This window comes from Cottoperca gobio, chromosome 2 (assembly GCF_900634415.1).
Source record: "Cottoperca gobio chromosome 2, fCotGob3.1, whole genome shotgun sequence".
In the NCBI taxonomy this organism is placed as follows: domain Eukaryota; kingdom Metazoa; phylum Chordata; class Actinopteri; order Perciformes; family Bovichtidae; genus Cottoperca; species Cottoperca gobio.
In genome coordinates, this window is record NC_041356.1 from 4,744,609 (window position 1) to 4,763,507 (window position 18,899).

Consider the following 18,899-nt stretch of genomic DNA (forward strand, 5'->3'; position numbering starts at 1 on the left):
AAAAGAAATTCCACTCATCCTTTCATCTCCCATTGATTCAACAGGTAGAGGAACATGCGATCCCGCAGCAACAGTCTGGAGGACGTAACCAAGGCCAAGCCGGCACAGCAGCAGGCGGACACACGCAAGCGATCGGTCGAGCGAGAGGAGCCCTCGGGAAGGGCTGAGCGCCGCAGCAGACACCGGGAGCCACTGGATGACACCGGCACCATTCAGAGGAATCACAAGACGGCCAAGAACAGCACCTGTGCTGGTGGGAGTGGGAGTGGGAGTAGCAGCGCCAGCAGTGCTGCAAAGGCAGGTCGGAGGGAGAAGGGCAGGGACCTTTCCCGAGATGACCTTGTCTTTCTGTTGAGCTTGCTGGAGGGAGAGCTGCAGGTAATTCAAAGTGTAGAGATGACTGAGCACTGGGAACATTCAGCCAGCACAGCATCAGACAGGCCTGCAGACATGGCACTGGCCCCAGTCGAACATATAGTCAGACACGGTGGCTCAGTGGGCAGTGGGCACTCAAGATGGACTGAAAGCCTATGTTAATGGACAGCCAACAGCTGAGGCTACTTCCTGTCATTCCAGCACTGGATCCAGGAATCCTCTGGCACTGTTGTTTTATGATAGGAACAAGTCTGCCTTATAGAGATAGAAGCATCTATTGCAGGGCTTTTCAAAGTCTGAGACTGTGGGCCTCCCCTTAGACAAAGCTTGGAAATCCCTTAGCCCCCTTAGTTTACTTGCATAGTTTCACTCAATTCCTGGATGTCTATGGGAACATGATTATGTTATTTGATACCATAGAAACGTAACAACTCTTAAGATAGCCCAACATTGCTGTTTGACATCAGAATACACCAAATACATAACAAAAAGACCTGTCTTAAGGCATGTATTGGATCTGACTGTGGGAAAGTGAGAGAAACAGTACAATTCCCCAGAACTACTGTCTCTCTGAACTATTTCTATACCAAATCACACACATTTAGGCTTTTCTATATAATCTTTCTTTAAAAAACCCTGATGTATTATATATGTCAAACTACAAAAGAAAAATTATTTAGAAAGGTCTCTCCTGCAAACACCTTTTTTACCCAGCGTACCCCCACAGTACATTTTTCTCACTGACACATAGTTAGAGACAGATGACCAGGACAAGGTAAACACAGACTCAATCATATTTGAGGTTACGTTAAGGATATTTGGATTAGCATAGATTTATCTCATGTTAATCACAAAGTTGAATCTAACCAAATCCACCTTCTTACCCCCCTACAGGCCAGAGACGAGGTGATCACAGTGCTGAAGGCAGAGAAAATCGACATGGCCCTGCTGGAGGCCAAATATGGCTTTGTAACCCCGCAGACAGTCCTGCAGTCCCTGCAGAGGGACGCCATCCAGGGCAAGGCTGACGTCTTCCAGGAGGACATCTATGAGAAGCCCATGATAGAGGTAACCCTCTATCCCTCTCTGAAAAACCCTCCATGACTAACGCAGACGTGACAGGTGTTTTCTATGTGCTCCCCCCACAGCTGGACAAGTTGGTGGAGAAGCAGAGGGAGACGCACCGGCGGATGCTGGAGCAGCTGCTGATGGTGGAGCAGTCGCACAAACAGGCCCTGTACAAGCTGGAGGACGAGAAGAGGAACCACGGAGATTTCATGAAGAAGAGCGACGAGTTCACCAACCTGCTGGAGCAGGAGCGCGAGAGGTCAGTGTATGAATCAACAGGAGAGAAGGTGGTAACTGAGATAAGATGTCCGTCTTCCAGAAAGTCCCTGCAGTGTCTAAATGTGTGGCGTCATTGGAGAGATTCTGGTGGGATGTTTCGTTGACTTAAATGCTCATTTTGGATGCTCAACTTCATTCTTGGTGCTTAGACAGAGTCCATGAGCATCAGAAGATAGGGTGTCAATCACCATTAGGTTTTTCAAAGCCTTGTCGGAATCTTCTTCCTGAATTGAACCTACCATCACTTGTGTTTTATTTGAATCTGAAAGGTGTTGGTTTATTTTCAAACGATGACTCAAATTAAATGATATGTGCACTATCAGTGGGTGATCCAGTGGATTAGATGCAGCAGTTCAGTCTTCTGACTAATAAGCCAGTGTTGCTTGATTACATTATAGGGCGGGACTAAACGTACTGCAACGAGAGGTAACAATACACTCCTATCCCCCGACCTTGACAATGCACTGCATGTGAAGATCCAACAGGCAGAACAGAAAAAGCCCTCAACCATATCAAGTGACATTCATGGACAACACCGCGCATGAGTTCAGCTCCTAAATGCAGTATCTACAGTAACTGAAGCCAAACTTACGACTGATGCATCTTTCCTATTTTAGGATTATCTGTCATCTCTGCTGTCCCTACAGTACGAGTGTCTTTACGAGTCAAAGTCAGCATGCTCTTCAGAGGGAGAGGGCCTCCTGAGTCACTTCAGCTGAGAGAGTGGAAGACGGGCGATCACATGTTAGTGTTTTGCCATGACCTTGAGATGGAGGATAAGGATAGTGGCACGTTAAATAAGCTTGAGAGTTGCGCGCCTTGATCAAAAGAGTTCAACTCCAGCGCTGCCAACATGTCTTAATAATCCGATGTAATGTTAGCATAAAGCCAAAGTGTTCTTTTGGATTACAGAGGGGAAAACCTCAAAAGGGTTCCATTATTGTTTTTCCCATGACCTGTAGTAGGTCCTCTACTTTTATTAGCACCTTTTATTGAACAACTCTGCACAAAGCTGGAGCGAAACAAGAGCTTTTACTGGAGATGATTCAGCGATGGAGAGAGGGAGGCAAGAGTTTGTCCGCAGATAGTTTTGGTTTGAGCTTGGATACACACATAAGCTTCACATTTACTGCTCCGCTTTATGGTAGCACTGCGGATATTAGTGAAGCCGAGTGAAAAACCATATCCCTTGATAACTATCCTCCAGCTAAGTCTGCATCTCAGAGGCAGCCACTCAGAACGAGGGACTCTTGTAGATCAGATTGTTTAAGCTGCGGTTTTATAATGTGCTATGATGTAGTAACTCTCTCAACTGTCCAAGATCATACACATATATTAGAAATGCTTGCACTCGTTTTAATCCTCTGTCCTGTGCACTGACCTGAGACCACAAACAGATGTTTAAATACTAGTCAGGTCCAATACTTTAGTCCGGACTGAAATATAACAACAACTATTCGATGGATTGCCATGAAGTCACTATTAACTAGGAAGCCACATGGACAACAACCTATCACAACAGCAACAATATTACATTACATCATTCAGAGCTTTAACGAGGCAACAATATTTAGCCATGTGCACAATGATGGGTCCTGACCTACCTCAGGGCCGAGTGATACACAGGGTCAAGTTAGGAGAAGCTGAACGGTGAAGCAACCTTAAACAGAATCACCAACATCAATGAGGAAAAGGCAACTAAGGTTTTTTTGTATGCCATTGAAAAAGAGGACTTTAGCGTGTACAGAAAGCCCAGTGAGTTTAAAATGCAGACTAAGTATTGGTAACTGTCAACGGACTGAATAGGGGAGAACAACAGAATCATGGTGATGGTGGACTCTTCATTTAGTTCCGTATAAAGTCGTCCAATACTTTAGCTTATGACTAAATACCTGCAGAACTAATGAATTTCTCATCTCAATATGGTAAATATTATACCTGCTGAACATCAGCATGGGTTCACAGTTAGCTGGAAGCACTGGCTGTAGACTTCTTGCACTACTCTAGAAATCCTGGAAACACTTATGCTATCAAGTGCTATGAAGTGTAACAGAGCATGTTAGAGGCCCTGATAATAGAATAAATGATATAATAATAATAGAATAAAGCATGTTATGTCTCTGACCTGTAATTTCATCTGTGTGATGTAAGGAGGCATTGTACGGTACCGTGTTAAATTCCCGACCTCACACTGGATTGCGAGACGTTACAAAACTATTTCAGATTACTGCGCAGGCATGTTGTCTTAACACCTCCAACGGAGAAACTGTGATCCATTAAATAATGTAACGTGAGATAAGTCTGGGACGGAGCTGTTCAACATCGCCAGCTAAGACCTAATGTGGAAACATGTCCGACTGGTTTCTTCTGTAAATGTCAAATAGGGAGCCGTCGCAGGGCAGTGCTCTGTTTACTGCTTCCTCAGCAATATCACATATCACACACACACACACACACACACACAGAGGGAATGTGCACTAACCCAAAAACTCACCTACGACTCAATCAGACACACTCACTCCCATAAAACCACACACACATCATGCACCCTCAGCAATTCATTTCACACAGGAAACACAGCTGGACGTCGGCCCGTGACCTATTTGGGACAATCACATCATTGCACTTCAGCCGTAGCAGAATGTTTGAGTTGGACCGGAGGACGGTGTGACGACGGTCTGCGCTTTGTCACCGAGCATGTCAGGAAGGACAGGCTGCCATGAAAAATAGGCCTCCATGTCTGGGGTCGGGCTAATTACCGCGTGAGAAAAGGCCAAAGATTTATACAACTGAGAGGAGAACGAAAGAAAAAAAAAAGAAAAAAGAAAAACTAACCTAATAGCTCTGAGAAGCATCAATCACACTCCATGTTCAACAAGATGCCAGATCACCATGGAAATAGTTGATGAGGGTGTGTGTGTGTGTGTGTTTTCAGTGTCGGGTTCACCGGCAGACTTCAGCGTGAGTAAATGTATAGAAGCCAGTCAAAATGTGTGTGTGTGTGTGTGTGTGTGTGGGGTTCAGCATCTGCTGTTGTCATCTGTCCTCAGCATTGTTTATGCAGCCCAGTACTCTGTAGCGGTCCGAGATGCAATGGTGTGTGTCATGTGTAAAGTTACAAGGTAAACGTGTGTCTCCTCTTACTTTACCTCATCCCCCCTCGGAGTTGTTTCTCCACACAATCCTCACATGAGACATTATATTTTTCACTAATTATGAGTTATACTACAGTACTGCAGTGAGTGTATGCATACGAGTGAGAGTACACGTGGGGTTTCAGAAATGAGGCCAAGCAGAATTCACATTATAAACTGAGCAGAGCAGTTTGATGGGTCTTTGATGGCCATTATAAATCAGTTTTAGTGATCCTCTGTATTACTTTGCAGAGTAAAGTGTTATTGCAATTAATGGAACTGATGTCCAACACGACACAATCAGACCCAAGCTGAAACATACAGGAGTAATCTTTTAAAACTTGCACTCCGGCAGCCAATCAAATTGACGACTTACTCCAAACTTCCAGTGCTGATCACAAAGAAGTGTTTCTTATTTCTGTACAGCAGTGCGCTGATCCTCTAAAGATGTCGACATGTCATCGGGACGGCCTCCGGCAGGAACAAACAGTGATTCCCAGTGGAGCTTGAGTAAACGACATTTCAAGTCCTTCGCCCAAGCACAAAACCCAGTTTGTTCAGCGGCTTCTGTTCTGCTCTGCACTCCTTCCAAAACATTATTACAGAGGGATAGAAAAACTGCAAAAACCCCCCCAAAATAGCTTCGACTCCTAAAAGTTATCACTTGATTGAGGAGAGCCGAAGCAGCTCCGTGTTGTGAGGCTGTACAGCACGACAGGCACCGCTTCGCAGCGGGCTTTCATTTCGCCCCTCGCTACTGCATTGTTGTATGATGCATTTTAGCGGCATGTAATCATTTCCTTTTACTGGGCCCTGGAAAGTCGTGTGGAGTAACAGTAGAACTGGGGAAGGGAGAAAACCCTTTTCCCTCTTTAAGCGCACACACGCTGTACATTTATAAAATCTCCTGCTGCCTTTTTTATTATGACCTTTTATCAAAGCCTCTGACAGCTGACTGACCTTCTACCCTGGAAGCCCTAAAAAGCATGTCAATCTGGGCAGGGGGTCCAACCCGACTCCCCTCTGATTAATTGCCGATCAAGTAGCCGCCTATGAACGATGAGCTCACCGCGCGCCGGGTACTGCAGGAGCAGCAGGGGTGTGAGAGCGAGCGCGGCATCCTAACCATCAGCAGATGTTACTTTAAACGTCAGAAACACACACGCCGCACACAGCTACGCCACGGCAGGCAGTTTTACTCGCCTTTGTTCCTCTGCAGAGAAATGAATTTTACGACCATCTGTATCCTCTGATTTCATGCATAGCATAACAAAATGACTGATCTCAGTGCGTCACGTGACGCACTGAACCCAGAGAGAGCGCGTGGAAACACGAGCCTCCTGCTATCTTTACCATTTAAAGCTACACCCGATAACTTCACATGTCGGTGTCTCCAGATGACAGCAAGAGGCATGAAACATGAACTTGGATACGCAGGAGTCCTGTGATGTAACGGCAGTAAAATGTTTACCAAGCCGGCAGGTCTGGGATCAGTTTATTCCAAAGGGAGAAGAGAGGCCAAAGGTCTGTTACTGAATCCAGCTTTCTGGAAGAAGCTCTCACTTGCTGCTGTTTCCTTTCTAATACGTTGGTGTTATTTATACATAACATAACACACACTGCCACACAATCATAAACAGAAAGACTGCAATAGCAATAGTTAAATGTGCTCAGAATAAGATATGAACACAGACTAAAACACACTTCTGTCTGTTATAACACACTCTAGAGGTCTTTGTTTGGGATATTTTCACACTACGCCTGTTATAAGGGCTCACTTAAATGGACATTTACAAAATAACAATACAACGTTTTGATAGTTTATTCCTGACATTTTCTTTTTTTCTTGTAAAACACCTACCTGGGTCCAGACTTTTAAATCATCGTGACATGAAACAGCGATTTAAAACAATGATAGTGGGAAACAAAACACATTTATACTTTACTTTATATACACTTTTATATATAAGTGCCAAACAATCAGCCAGGCCGATAAATCAACCAACATCATCTCAGATTGGTCCGACTCCATGTGTACAGTATGTTGGCCAATAAATATTAAGAAACTTCAGTACAGGAATGCCAAAGATATGTTAAAAACAGAAATGCCCTTAGTTGGTCCATTAAAGTAAAAAGTCTTACAATCGGCGGTGATATTGATAATGACATAAAAAACAGACAACAGTCTCAACAAAAATCTAACGTCGACTTAAAGTGGTAGTTACCGCAGAGTTTGTAGTTTTGTCCCGCTGTGTGTCATAATATATTCACAGCGTGGTCTAAAAGCGGGCTGTAATATTGCTATATATATATATATATATATATATATATATATATATAGATATATATAAAATATCATCTTCGGCTATGTGACAGCTCCAGAGATCATTGGAATCAGAAGGGAGTTAGATATCACTCTATTTCATGATTCACAGTAATAAGATGTGCGTACTTTCCCAGAGAGATCTTGAAATTGTATTGCATTTCATTAGTCATGAGATTGCACAATGCATCATGGGGAAGTACGACTGTTGTTCATTTGCCATAGAAACAAAGCCATGCGTTGGGAAAACAAAAGCGCGTTGACGTCATTTACTGGCACAACAAGTTATAATCACTGATATTTTATTGGCGTAGATAGAAAGCCCAGTAGCTGCTGACATGACACCACATGACCGTCCGCTTTTTACCGATTTGCAGGGCATTCAATATATCTCCGTGCCATCTGGTGGACTCTGCAGCGGTGGTGACATCACTCATGTGGATCAGATCGAGGACATTCTTCGGAGATGTCCTCACCATCGCTGAGATGCTTATTATCCAGACCTGCCCTGTTCTTTGACACTGAACGAGTTTTGGGATTTTTTTTTTTTTACAATCTGGGTTTTTAATTGTCACTGTTCCTGTCTCTGCAGGTTCACCCCTTGTGAACTCTGCAGGATTAAAAGTTATTCAGTGTTTTACGAAGTTGTCGAGCAGCTGTTTCGCACAATATACACGTATTCCACTGCATGCATGAGCAGGATCTGTCCTCACCTATTCCTTGTTAAGATATCATCAGTACGCTGACGTGTGATGCTTTCCTGAAGCACACCTGTATTCCTCCCAAACAGCCTGGTGCATATTACACATTCCTGCCCAAAGCCAGCTTCAAACCTTCGATATGATAAATGAGAGGATGAGATATGTATCTGGGAGAAATCTGCTCAATTACAAAACTATGAGATATTCCAACTGAAATGAAAGGATTGTTTATTAAATGCTGGTACGGGAAAGTACACACGTGTTTTTTGGAAGCTGTGTCAAACACTTCCTTTTAAGGGAAGGAAAGCTTACTTTGAGCCGACTACTGTTCATGGCGTTCCTCAGATATTTGCAGTTGTATGCTGTGAAGCCCCACCGGCGTGCCCCCGTGTTGAGGTCAGGAATCACACAGATATGACACATTCAGCGACACCCTCTGATCACACACATGACACGCAGCCACCTCTGCACACCCTTTCAAAACACATTCTGACAAATGCGTCAGTACATCGCTCAAACAGCCTCAAAGAGCCTGAGAGTTCTCTGTAAAACTTTATGAGAATGTCTTCAAGTACGCAACTAAACGCTGAATTTATGTATGAATTAAATCCAGAGCGAGAAGGGAAAGACTGAAAAGACAAAGCAACGATTCGTGTGATGGTCGCTGACGTCACGATGGCTCAGTCGCCAAAAACAATGTGATGTTCTGCCTTTCATGACAATCATTAGAAGTTCCAAGAAGTGTGTACAGTTAAAGTGTCCATACGGGAAATTCCGCAACCTAGTTGGCATCTGTCATTAATACGTAATTAATGAAGCAGCTGGAGCTCATTTCATATCATTAAGCTCCCTAAGTCCACCTGATTTAATTAGATAAAGGCCCAAATCACTCAGTATTTACTATATAATGCACACTAAGGGCACAGGGCCCAGTGAACATCATAAGCAAAGTTAAATTACATAGAAGTCTAGCTTTTAGTCATTTTTGGATTCTGATCTACATGGGAAGGTAAAAGGACAGATCTTTTTTTTTTTCTAGACGCTCGTAGAAAGAATTGAGTGGCTCCAAGGTTGACAGTATTAAGAGAAAGCAACTTATCCTCCTTTTCTTTCACTTAAACGCTGTTGAAGCTTTATAGGAGTGAAGAATGATATTCTGATAACAAAACTTGCATCTGAAACGTTTTGGTCTGCAGGGCTTTCATCAAATGTTTTGAAGTAAAACAGACGCACCATGTTCACCGAAATGATGACGTTTCCCTCGTAAGCAGCCGAGACACAACACGTGCATGATCAGAGAAATGAACGATGCTGGGGTTTTAATAAACGAGGGCGTCCTTTGTTCAGAGGTGAACAAACTGAGCTCATGGCTTTTAATTTGGGATCTGTTGTGTGTCTGGCGTGTCCTTGAGCAGAGCATTTCCTAAAAGTTGTCAAGTGTCTTGTTTTGTTCTAGCTTGCGCGCGGCCTTGTGAACACGGCAAAAGCAGCTCACGTTTCCTCATAAACAACCTGTCATTGTTTGTCTTTGTTTTGTGGGGGAGTTATCTCATACACAAAATATGAAGGTAATCTTTAAAAAAGATGGAGACAAAGGTGCACAGAACTCTTCCCTGCAGATGTGCTGGTCGGGGTGCATCAAGAGATAGACGAAGGCATAAAACAGACATGAAAGCGTGTTTTAACGTGTGCACCTTTTCCTTAAAAAGTGCGAGAAACTGTCAAAGTATCAATCCACGACATCTGCAAACTAGGTGGTGATCTGGCCCGGAGAGTCGTCATAAGCATGGCGTAATGTGATTACATCTCCCTGACAGAATGCAGCGATTAGACCTCACCGACCACAAGGACGCAAAACTCACTGCTTGTACTTTTCCAACATTTTTCCAACTTGTTATAAAAGAGAGCGAGAGAGAGAGAGAGAGAGAGAGAGAGAGAGAGAGAGAGAGAGAGAGAGAGAGAGAGAGAGAGAGAGAGAGAGAGAAACTCTGTTAGTGTGAGAGAAAAAAACACATTTGCTGGTTCAGTCTTGAATAATTTGAGGAAATCTCTTAAATCAGCTTCTCGTTTCAAAGTGCAGAAGGTGTTTTCCCACATCAGGGCTCATTTTATGCGTTAATGATGTGGAAAAAGTCCTTTTTCTAACCAGTATTTATGTTTGAGTGCATTCTTCCTTTAAAGGGGTGGAAGCCTCATTTGTACTTTGTGATGGCATCGGGCATTTAGACTACACATGAAATATAACATGAGTTTCGCAGTAAAGTTACATGAGCCACAAGATTCTTCTGTCAGGGTTAAAACAAATTAAATAACCGAGCAGAGCTTGACTAATGATTCTGGTGACTAGGAATCTGCAGGAGTGATGTATGAGCTAATGTTCTATTTGTGAAAGGAAATAGCACCGAGGGCGGAGGGCCGGGGTCAAGGAGGAAAAATGCAGCTAATGTAGAGTTAGCATGACATTTCTACGCTTGCTGTGAACCGTGCATGGCCTCTGCCAGAGCTGGAGACAGCAAATGATGGCAAGACTCAAATTGCAACAGGCAACAGTGAAAACCCAAAGAATGACAAGTGAACTTGACATTGTAGAGGATACATTTACCCGCCAGCGAGGGCTAATCGGTCTGATTTACCTTCTTCTCACATTTGTTCTAGCAGACACCTTCTTGAGTTACAGCTTGGCAAAACATGGCGAAGGGAAGCCATTTTTCCCCGCCGTCCTGTCAGGCTGGAAGGAAGTGACAGCGAGAGACTTGCACATTACGTCCTTGTAGCTGGCAGCTGCAGAGTCTGAACAATGAGTCCGTGCCTGTGCTAGCGGCCAACTCCATGTCGAGATAGTGAGTGAAATATGGAGGGGAGAAAGAGCCTGCCGAGATCTGCCAACTCAAATGTCTCATTGTGGTGAATGGGCGATCTGGACGGGGCCGCGATGAATTGTGCAAACAGGGGAAATAAATCAAAGTGGTGACATTTTCCCCCTTTTCTTGTGAACAAAGACAGGATTGCTGCAGCGCTGTATGAGGCCCAAGGGGCAACTTCTGGGTCTGAAAAGTGAAGCCTTAAACTTGCATTATTTCAAATAGCCAGCAGGGCTAGATGCAAAAAGAAGTCCGATTGTATAGAAGTCTATGAGAAAATTACCCGACTTCTCACTTGATTTATTACCTCAGGAAACATTTTTCTAATGACTTTATGTTCTCAATCTGTAGTTGCAAGTCTTCTTTAATACAGCATGATGTTCATTCTGTGAATTATTGTCCCATTTAGGGTAAAATAGACTGATAAAGCAGCGTACGCTTTAGGGCGGGGCTAACCATTAACATGATGGAAATGTAAGACAAGTTACTTGAACCCTCCTTTTTAGTATTTAAAATCAGTACATAGATTGTCATTCACACATTATGTAGTTAATTAAGTATTTATTGTATTTGTCAAGTATAACTTCCTATGGTGTACAAACAGTTAGTGGATGATTAGCAGTAATCATATTTAATGATTTGAGCGTTATTACACTAAATGCTTACGTGTCATTAAAGGTTTAAAAACTGCTTTTATAAATGTATTCTAAAATTGACTCAAGGTCCACTTACTACATTTCTACCTGGGAATTTTCAGCCATATCGCATGGCCTTCATCAGTGGGTGAACGTTTTAGTTGTCAGGGACAGCAAAGAAACATTTATAGATAAATAGAGTTAGTAATTAACTGTTCACAGCCCAGTTATGATGCGTCATTATAGAAACAATTCAAAACTTCATATCCGGTTGCAACATGATCGTGTGTTTGACACATTTATTCATTCTTTATATTCTGCTTATGCTAAATTTGGGGATAAAACAAAGGGAAACATGATTAAGAAAGAAGGTATTATGGCATGACCTTGGCAGATGAGTGTACTGAGGACGTTCATGTCAACACCACTCATGACCTCATATCCTGTTTCAACCACTGGGAGGAAGAGCCAGTTTAGCCCCACCCATGGGACTGCATTTGGCACAAAAAAGGAACATTTTCGTTATCTTTTGTCTCTCACCACATCTCATCACTGCAACCAGTCCTCCCTCGTATCACTCATCTGGACGAAGGATACCTTGCTGTGTAAGCAAAGCAGCAAGTAATAGCATCCTGTCGAGCAGTAGCAGCGTTAGTGATTTACGCCACTATTGTTGCGTTCGTTTTCCTGTGTTGAAACTTTTCACTTTATCTTAAACTACAACAACACGACCTGAACAAACTGTTTACACAGAATCAAACCATCACTGTAAAGTCTATTTCTACAAATCCACGTTCTTGAGTCATTGTGTCTGCAGGGATTTATGAGATTTGTGTTAATAGCTCTTGTAACTTCAGGAAGCACCTGATTTGGAGGTGGTTACTGTTCATTAGGGATGTTTATAGAGTTTCATTTACTTTTCCTTGACGAAGTTTGTCTGAAAAACAAAGCTAGTGTTTTTGGTTACTCGTGAATACAGCTCTTTATTTGTGGCCGAGGGAGTTGAAATTCTTGTATTCGTACAATCATCAACATTCGAGGATGTTGAAATCCCCGTGTAACATATGGAAGTATGAGAAATATTAAGGAAGAGAAAGTAAGAAGGGACTTTATGGTTATTGAGGGAGGCTGTCTGAGAGGACTGAGGTGGTCGGGTGTCAGGAAGTGATATAGAAACTTTGGGGATTGACTGTTTGGCGGGGAACAATAGAGAGCTGTCAGAGGGACCACCCTGTCGCATTGCATCCTGGGCTTTTGACGAGACTCTCAGACCAACCAGGAAATAAGAGCCACGGTTGGGTTTTAAATTCCCCCCGCCCAGATCCGATGCTAGGTGCTGGAGATGATTGATGAGAAGGTTTTCCTGTTGGGTTATGAGACTGGAGAATAGCTGGCACTGCTCTGGTTCAGGGTTGAGCTACGAGGGTAAACATTATCTTTTCAAACACACATTATCCTTCAATGGTAAAGCAAGGAGGACATTTTTAATACTTAATCATAATGTATCGTGGGGAAATATTTTTAAAACAGTTTAATCTTTTACAGGCCCAACAAGTCTGTACAGAAACACTGCAGAAATGTAGTTTAACTCTCAATAATATGCATGACTTAACAGAAAACCAAATTCAGTCTTTTTATGGCAGGAGACAAGCAGTGCCAAGCTAATTAATACGCCGCTGCAGCAACTCTGATGGTTGATACGTTATATTCATGACCACAGAATGTGTCATAACAGCAAAACAAACAACTTCCACCTTTCTCCGCCCAAAACTCGGAACCACACTCGTCCTAGAAGTCATTTTCAGAGTAAAATGGTCTTTTTGATCGGAGCCCAAAACCTCAATTACAATGCATTTTTCCAAGATTAAATTATGCAGTCAACTTAGTTTTACTCAAAAACAAATCCTGATGTAGCGTTGACCTGGTGAGGAGCTGCAGCCTCAGTGAGCCAAGAGCGGCTGGCGCATAAAGACGTCTGGGAGATAGTATTTTGATGGGGTTGCAGCAGGATTCAAGATCGATTGTGCACAATTAAAGCCAGTGATGAAATCGGACTTCTGTCAAAGTCCAGCAGCTGATATCTCAGGACAAATGTTAGCAAATCCTTCTGGCAGAGGTGGGGAAGGGTGGGTGGGTTTGCATGACTAAAGGAAGGGGAAACGGTTTAAAGGGTCTATCCAGTTTCAGGAGCCTCTCATGGCTTAGTGAAGTGGAAGGAAAGGGGAAGTATCCATGTCAGCAAAGAGACAAGTAAGGTTGGATACTAAACCCTTACGAGGCTTCTGCAGAGAGCCAAGTGAGACATGATGTTTTATATGTTCTGCTTTCTTTGGTCTAGTCCCCTGGATGAATCCAGCCAGGCTCTTTATCTCATTCCTCCAGAAACATACTAATGTTTTGTTTTATTATCAGTCCACAAACAGTTCTCCCATATCAAATATCTCTTCATATCACCTTTAATCTGTTTAAAAGCATCCAAACGATTTAAGAAGGGATCTTTTAAAGCATGGCATGGAGGAGGTACGGTATCTGCGGTCGGGACACCGAGAGAATAAATGCCATGCCTGGATCTCTCTAATTTAATGTAAGTATAGCATGAGCTCATTCTTAAAGGCGCACTCCTTTTTCTTTTCTTTTTTTTCAAACAAAGAAAATTATGAGCTCACATTTTGAGAAGCCTTATATCACAGACAGTTTTATGCTCAACCCGAAATATCATAAAAATCAGATTCAGCAGCTATTCTTTTGCTCAGTTTGGCCTTGGCATCGTTTCAGACGGACTGCACGGCATCCACATTTAAATATTACATTTGAAGTGGAAGCTTCTCTCTGGCTGGGCGGGGCAAATTAAATGCAATTTTAAGGATCAAATGAAAAACTGATTTGGCATTTGCTTTGAGCCCAAACACAAATATATGACTCAAAACAGTGTTTTCATCAGGCTCCCCTAACTGAAGGGCTTGTGGTGCCTTTGGGAAATACATGTTGAAAAGCAAGCATGTGATGGGAAAGTGTTGGCTCAAAAAGTGCTGTTCGGGCTACTTTAGGCAACATTTTTGGAGCTTAATCCCAAATTAAGCCCCAACTACTGAGCGGCCAACAGTGCGACACTGCTGTTGCATTATCAATCTCCCAGGTGAGAATGTGCAGCATAATGCGAGAGTGTTGCAGTAAACATAAGATTAAAAGGAAGTTCGTAAAGAAACCTCATGGACCAGCTAAATAATCAAACTTTTGATTGGATGACTCTGAATGTAAAACACTAAAAATACAGAAGCGAATGTAAAGATCCAGATGTCTTTACATTTTTAAATCTCTTATCATATCTTGTAAAACCTCTCGAGGCTTGGCGCCCTGCCAGAGCTAATTGCACTAAAATTAAATTAAATCACCATCGATCCTCATCAACACTGGAAGTCAGCAGACAAATCTAAACCTCATAATCCTCAGTGCTAAAATGCCTCTCTGGAATCCCTCCAGATGTGAGCCATCTGTTGTGTTCAGTCACTGAGGTGAGACTAGTCGTGGCCATCCAGACGGTGACATCATCCAGAAAAGAGACGGGCTAAAGTCCAACATTCAGGCCTTTCATTAATAACGCAGCTGATCCCAGCCTTCCAGGCAGCCCCTTGACATGCACTGAGGTATCCCACTGGTGCACTTTATCTACATTACAAGTGTTTTCTGCCACAGGGATACTAATGCAGCCAAGAGACCCGAACACACCAGGGTTGCACTTTACCACAGTATCCCTAACATGCTCCTTCCTTTACTTCCCTGAGAGGTTTCAAATTTTATGGAGTGGCATGGCATAAAGTCACGGTTAAAGCAGATCTGACCTGTTTAAACCAGCTGGCAGGATAAAAGGTGACCTGAAGAACATTAAAGACAGATATCCGTTTACTGGCTTCAGTATTCACATATGGAGATGGGTTTTTGTGTACTTTCCCCTCATTCAAAAAGAGTTACAAATCTAGAAACATGACATAAAGCAGCTATTTAGTTGCATCATAACAAGGAGTCAGTAAAGCATCGATTCTACAACGGATTAACTCAAGCTTTTCCATTCAGTCAACATGTAATGCTGCATTTCCACTGCATGATGCGACACGGCTCTACCTAACTACACCTTTGTTGTTTTCCATTAGCAAAAGCTGTGGATGGCTCCTGGTACTTGTTTTGGTACCACCTGAGCCGATACTATAAGAACCCTGATCGATTGGACAGAATCACTGGCACGACTCAGGACATCCTGCACAAACCCGGCATTTATATAGCCAAGCGTCATTAGCGACCACAATTTTTGGCAAATCGCAAACAATACTTACAGTATGCCGTACACTACGGCATACACTACAATTCATCTGTTTGATTGCCAATGTAAGGATTCAGTGCGTGCCGGGTTGAAGTTGATGTCACAGCAGTAGCACGCGGGGGCACTATGGCGATAAGCTGAGATGCTCGCCTACATTAAGGGAGTGCTATAAGCAGTCAACGAAATAGAGAAAAAAAACCTGGGTTCCAAAAGTGAGTTGAGTCGAGGCGAACCATGCGGTGGAAATGAGGCGTAAAGTCAATTAAATATGACCTTACCCCCATGACAAGGATTTACGTAGTGACAAAATAACCCAGGGGAGACAAAAGGACGACACGCTGCCAAGAAAAACATGTCTTTTAAAAGGGATGAAAATGTTGAGACAACAAATACAGATGTCGGGATGACGGACGACGATCCATGAGAAATTGAAGCGATGACGTGGTAACTAAGTGGTGTGTGACTCAGTCTGCTTATTCTCACTTTAATTCAGAGTCAGAGACAAATTTGAGGCCAGTTGCCAAGTAACTGGGATAATGAAAGCTGTACGCCTGGACAGGAAGTAAGCAGACAATAGCAAAAGCTTTCCAGGATCCCAAACCGCCGCACAGCCGGGGTCTCATCCCATCTGAGCACTCTGGGAGGGGAGTGATGTCACCCCAACGCACCCACTAAGTCAGACAATAACGCAGACTCACAGTCCATCACAGCTCTGTCTCGCTTAAATAAATTCCAGCGTCACACCCTACATCCCGAATCACTATCATTTACATTCCTCCTAAACACAAAGAGGTCAGCAGCGAGTGGGAGGATCCGGGGGGAGAGAGCATCTGGTTGGTTGTGATGGAAAGGCTGAGAGAAGAGCAGGAAGATAAGACGGAGGGAGGAAAAGAAAGCGAGAGAAAGAGAACAACGTATCAAATACATCATGTAGAGGAAGTTGTTACAAACAACGGCAATAGTTGCTGACTGGTGACAGTGCTGGAAAATCTCATTAAACATAATTAGAACTGTTTTCAATGAAGCTGGATGCCTGGAAATGTGTGCACTTTTTTTACTCTCATATGATACATTTATGTAACAGTCAAATGGTTTTATTCTGTAGTCACGTCTTTTAGGAATGAGGGATTGTTGGACTTGTAGTTCTGCCAATAGTCGTGCAAGTTTAGAAAACATATTTTTAATGCTGCAATCTGATAGCGGTTCTCCGGTAAATGTAACAGATCACCTGTCGTTCCTTTCAAATGGCTCTAATCCCCTCACATGTGAGCTGTTATTTCTGAAAAACGACGTGTGTCATCTGAGGTCTTGCTCTTCTGTGGAAGTGAGCCGAGCCAAAGCGTTATGAGAGGGTTCAGATAAATGACGAATGAGGACATCTGGCGAGTTTTGTCAGGGGTGTGTCATCTACAGAGAGAGACTGTGGTGGTACAGGCAGAAAGAAAGACAGATGGAAAATGTACTTTAGTGCATCTAAACGTCTACAAGCTCTCCTTTTAATGAAAATGTGACTGATATAATAGCATACAGCCATTTTTGACCATACATGAGTTTTAATGTGGCTTAGTTTCACGTAGCCGCACTATAACCTAGTAAAACAAAAAAAGGTTATTTTAAAACGTAAAGTTACGATACAACACATGAATGAAACCAAGTGGCAGCCTCCGGGTCTGAGAAGTGAAGCCAATGCAGAAGTGCATTCTTTATAATGGCCTGCAGGGGGCGAATCCACTGGGGCCGGGCTACTGTGTGATTGACAGGTCGATACCACGATTTTGTCCGGTTTAGGTGTTACATGTAACATTTTGGTCGCCTAAACATGTCTCAGTGTTCAGTTGTACTCAGCTACAGCCTCTAGTGTCATTTCTGGCTACAAAAACACAAGATAGCGACTTAAAAAGTGCCAAACTCCACAAACCAATGTGTGACTTCATGGCGACTATGTCCACTTTGTATTTACAGTGTATGGCCGAAACATCAGACCTGATAGCATCATTCAGCTCCTTCATGTAGTCTGGAGTTAGCATGCCGGCTAGTTAGTTGCCGTTGCCTTGGTTAGCAGCCTTCTTTAGCCTGGTGCTGCTGCTAGAGGAAGTCTTGCCAACCATTTCTTAATATGGCTAATTTAGTACCACAGCAGTTAATGTTTAGAATCTATTCAAAACTACTTTCCAGTGAACTATAAAAAGGTTGCTTTGCCTCCAATTCAGTATCAAACTTACATTGAACTCGGCGACACAAGCTCAGATAAAGAGAAAGAATGCTTTCCATCAGAACATGCAACACAATAACACAACAGAATCGACTGCTGATGTAAGAAACTAAAGTATAAAGAATCACTGTTAACTAAAACAACAAGAACTCCTCTGGGCCAGCTGAACACCGTATATAGGCACACACTCACACACTGTGTTGTTCACGCGTAAATCTCCCTCAAATAGCAGGATGAGTCTAGTGCCAAAAGTGTGTTCTCATGTGTGTTACATAAACACTCTTCCTTGTCCAACTGTGCAGCTCATCTACACTCCTCTGATTTAAACTGACCCTCGTGTATGACAGGCTTGGAGTGATCCCCTTAATCAGGCCAGTGTTGAAATAGCGATGGTGTGACACCCTCCATCAGTGGACGAGGGTTTGGGATTTTTTTTCCATTAATGCAGTTGTGAAAGGATGACCAGATTAAGAAAGCCGTTTCCTGTGTTTAAAGATGCCGGACAGTGTTTGTAGATAAGTCAGAGAATGAGTAAATGGATACACAGCATCGATGGCAGACTTTCAACAGAACTTGAAAGATATGAAAAAGTGTGTTGGGTGGGAAAACTATTTCTGCTCAGATGGATGAACTGTACTTTACTTCAAGTATACGGAATTCAAATAAAATACTACATGCATTTTCCTTAAAGCTTGACTACATTGGCCGGTGGTCACACTGTAATTTCTCCAGGCTGAACCAGCATTTAGATATGCATGCTCCCCCCGTTAAACACAGCCTCGGCACCGAAGGCTTTGAAGTGCAGTTATAACTTAACTGCTTAAATGCAACCTTTGTTTTGGTGCGGGCCGAGGAGCTGATTAGGACCGAGGTGCGGCTGCTGAGAGTGTGTGTTCATGATATAGATGTGAGAATGCAGCTTTGTTTGCTCAAAAGAGTAGATTAACAGGTAAATCTACAAGCACAGAGGTGTGAAATATGGCTGGGAACATTAGG

At 43.0% G+C, this 18,899-nt stretch overlaps 1 protein-coding gene across 2 annotated transcripts in view; it reads left to right on the forward strand.

Annotated features, from left to right (window-relative positions):
• Window positions 1-18,899, forward strand: part of filip1l (filamin A interacting protein 1-like) — a 62,127-nt gene that overhangs the window by 22,404 nt on the left and 20,824 nt on the right. For both annotated transcript variants that reach the window (XM_029446902.1, XM_029446885.1), the window contains exons 2-4: window positions 45-378; window positions 1,270-1,443; window positions 1,524-1,702. In XM_029446902.1, coding sequence (XP_029302762.1) covers window positions 55-378; window positions 1,270-1,443; window positions 1,524-1,702 — 677 coding nt within the window. In that variant the 5' untranslated portion in view covers window positions 45-54. The remainder of the gene's footprint in view (window positions 1-44; window positions 379-1,269; window positions 1,444-1,523; window positions 1,703-18,899) is intronic.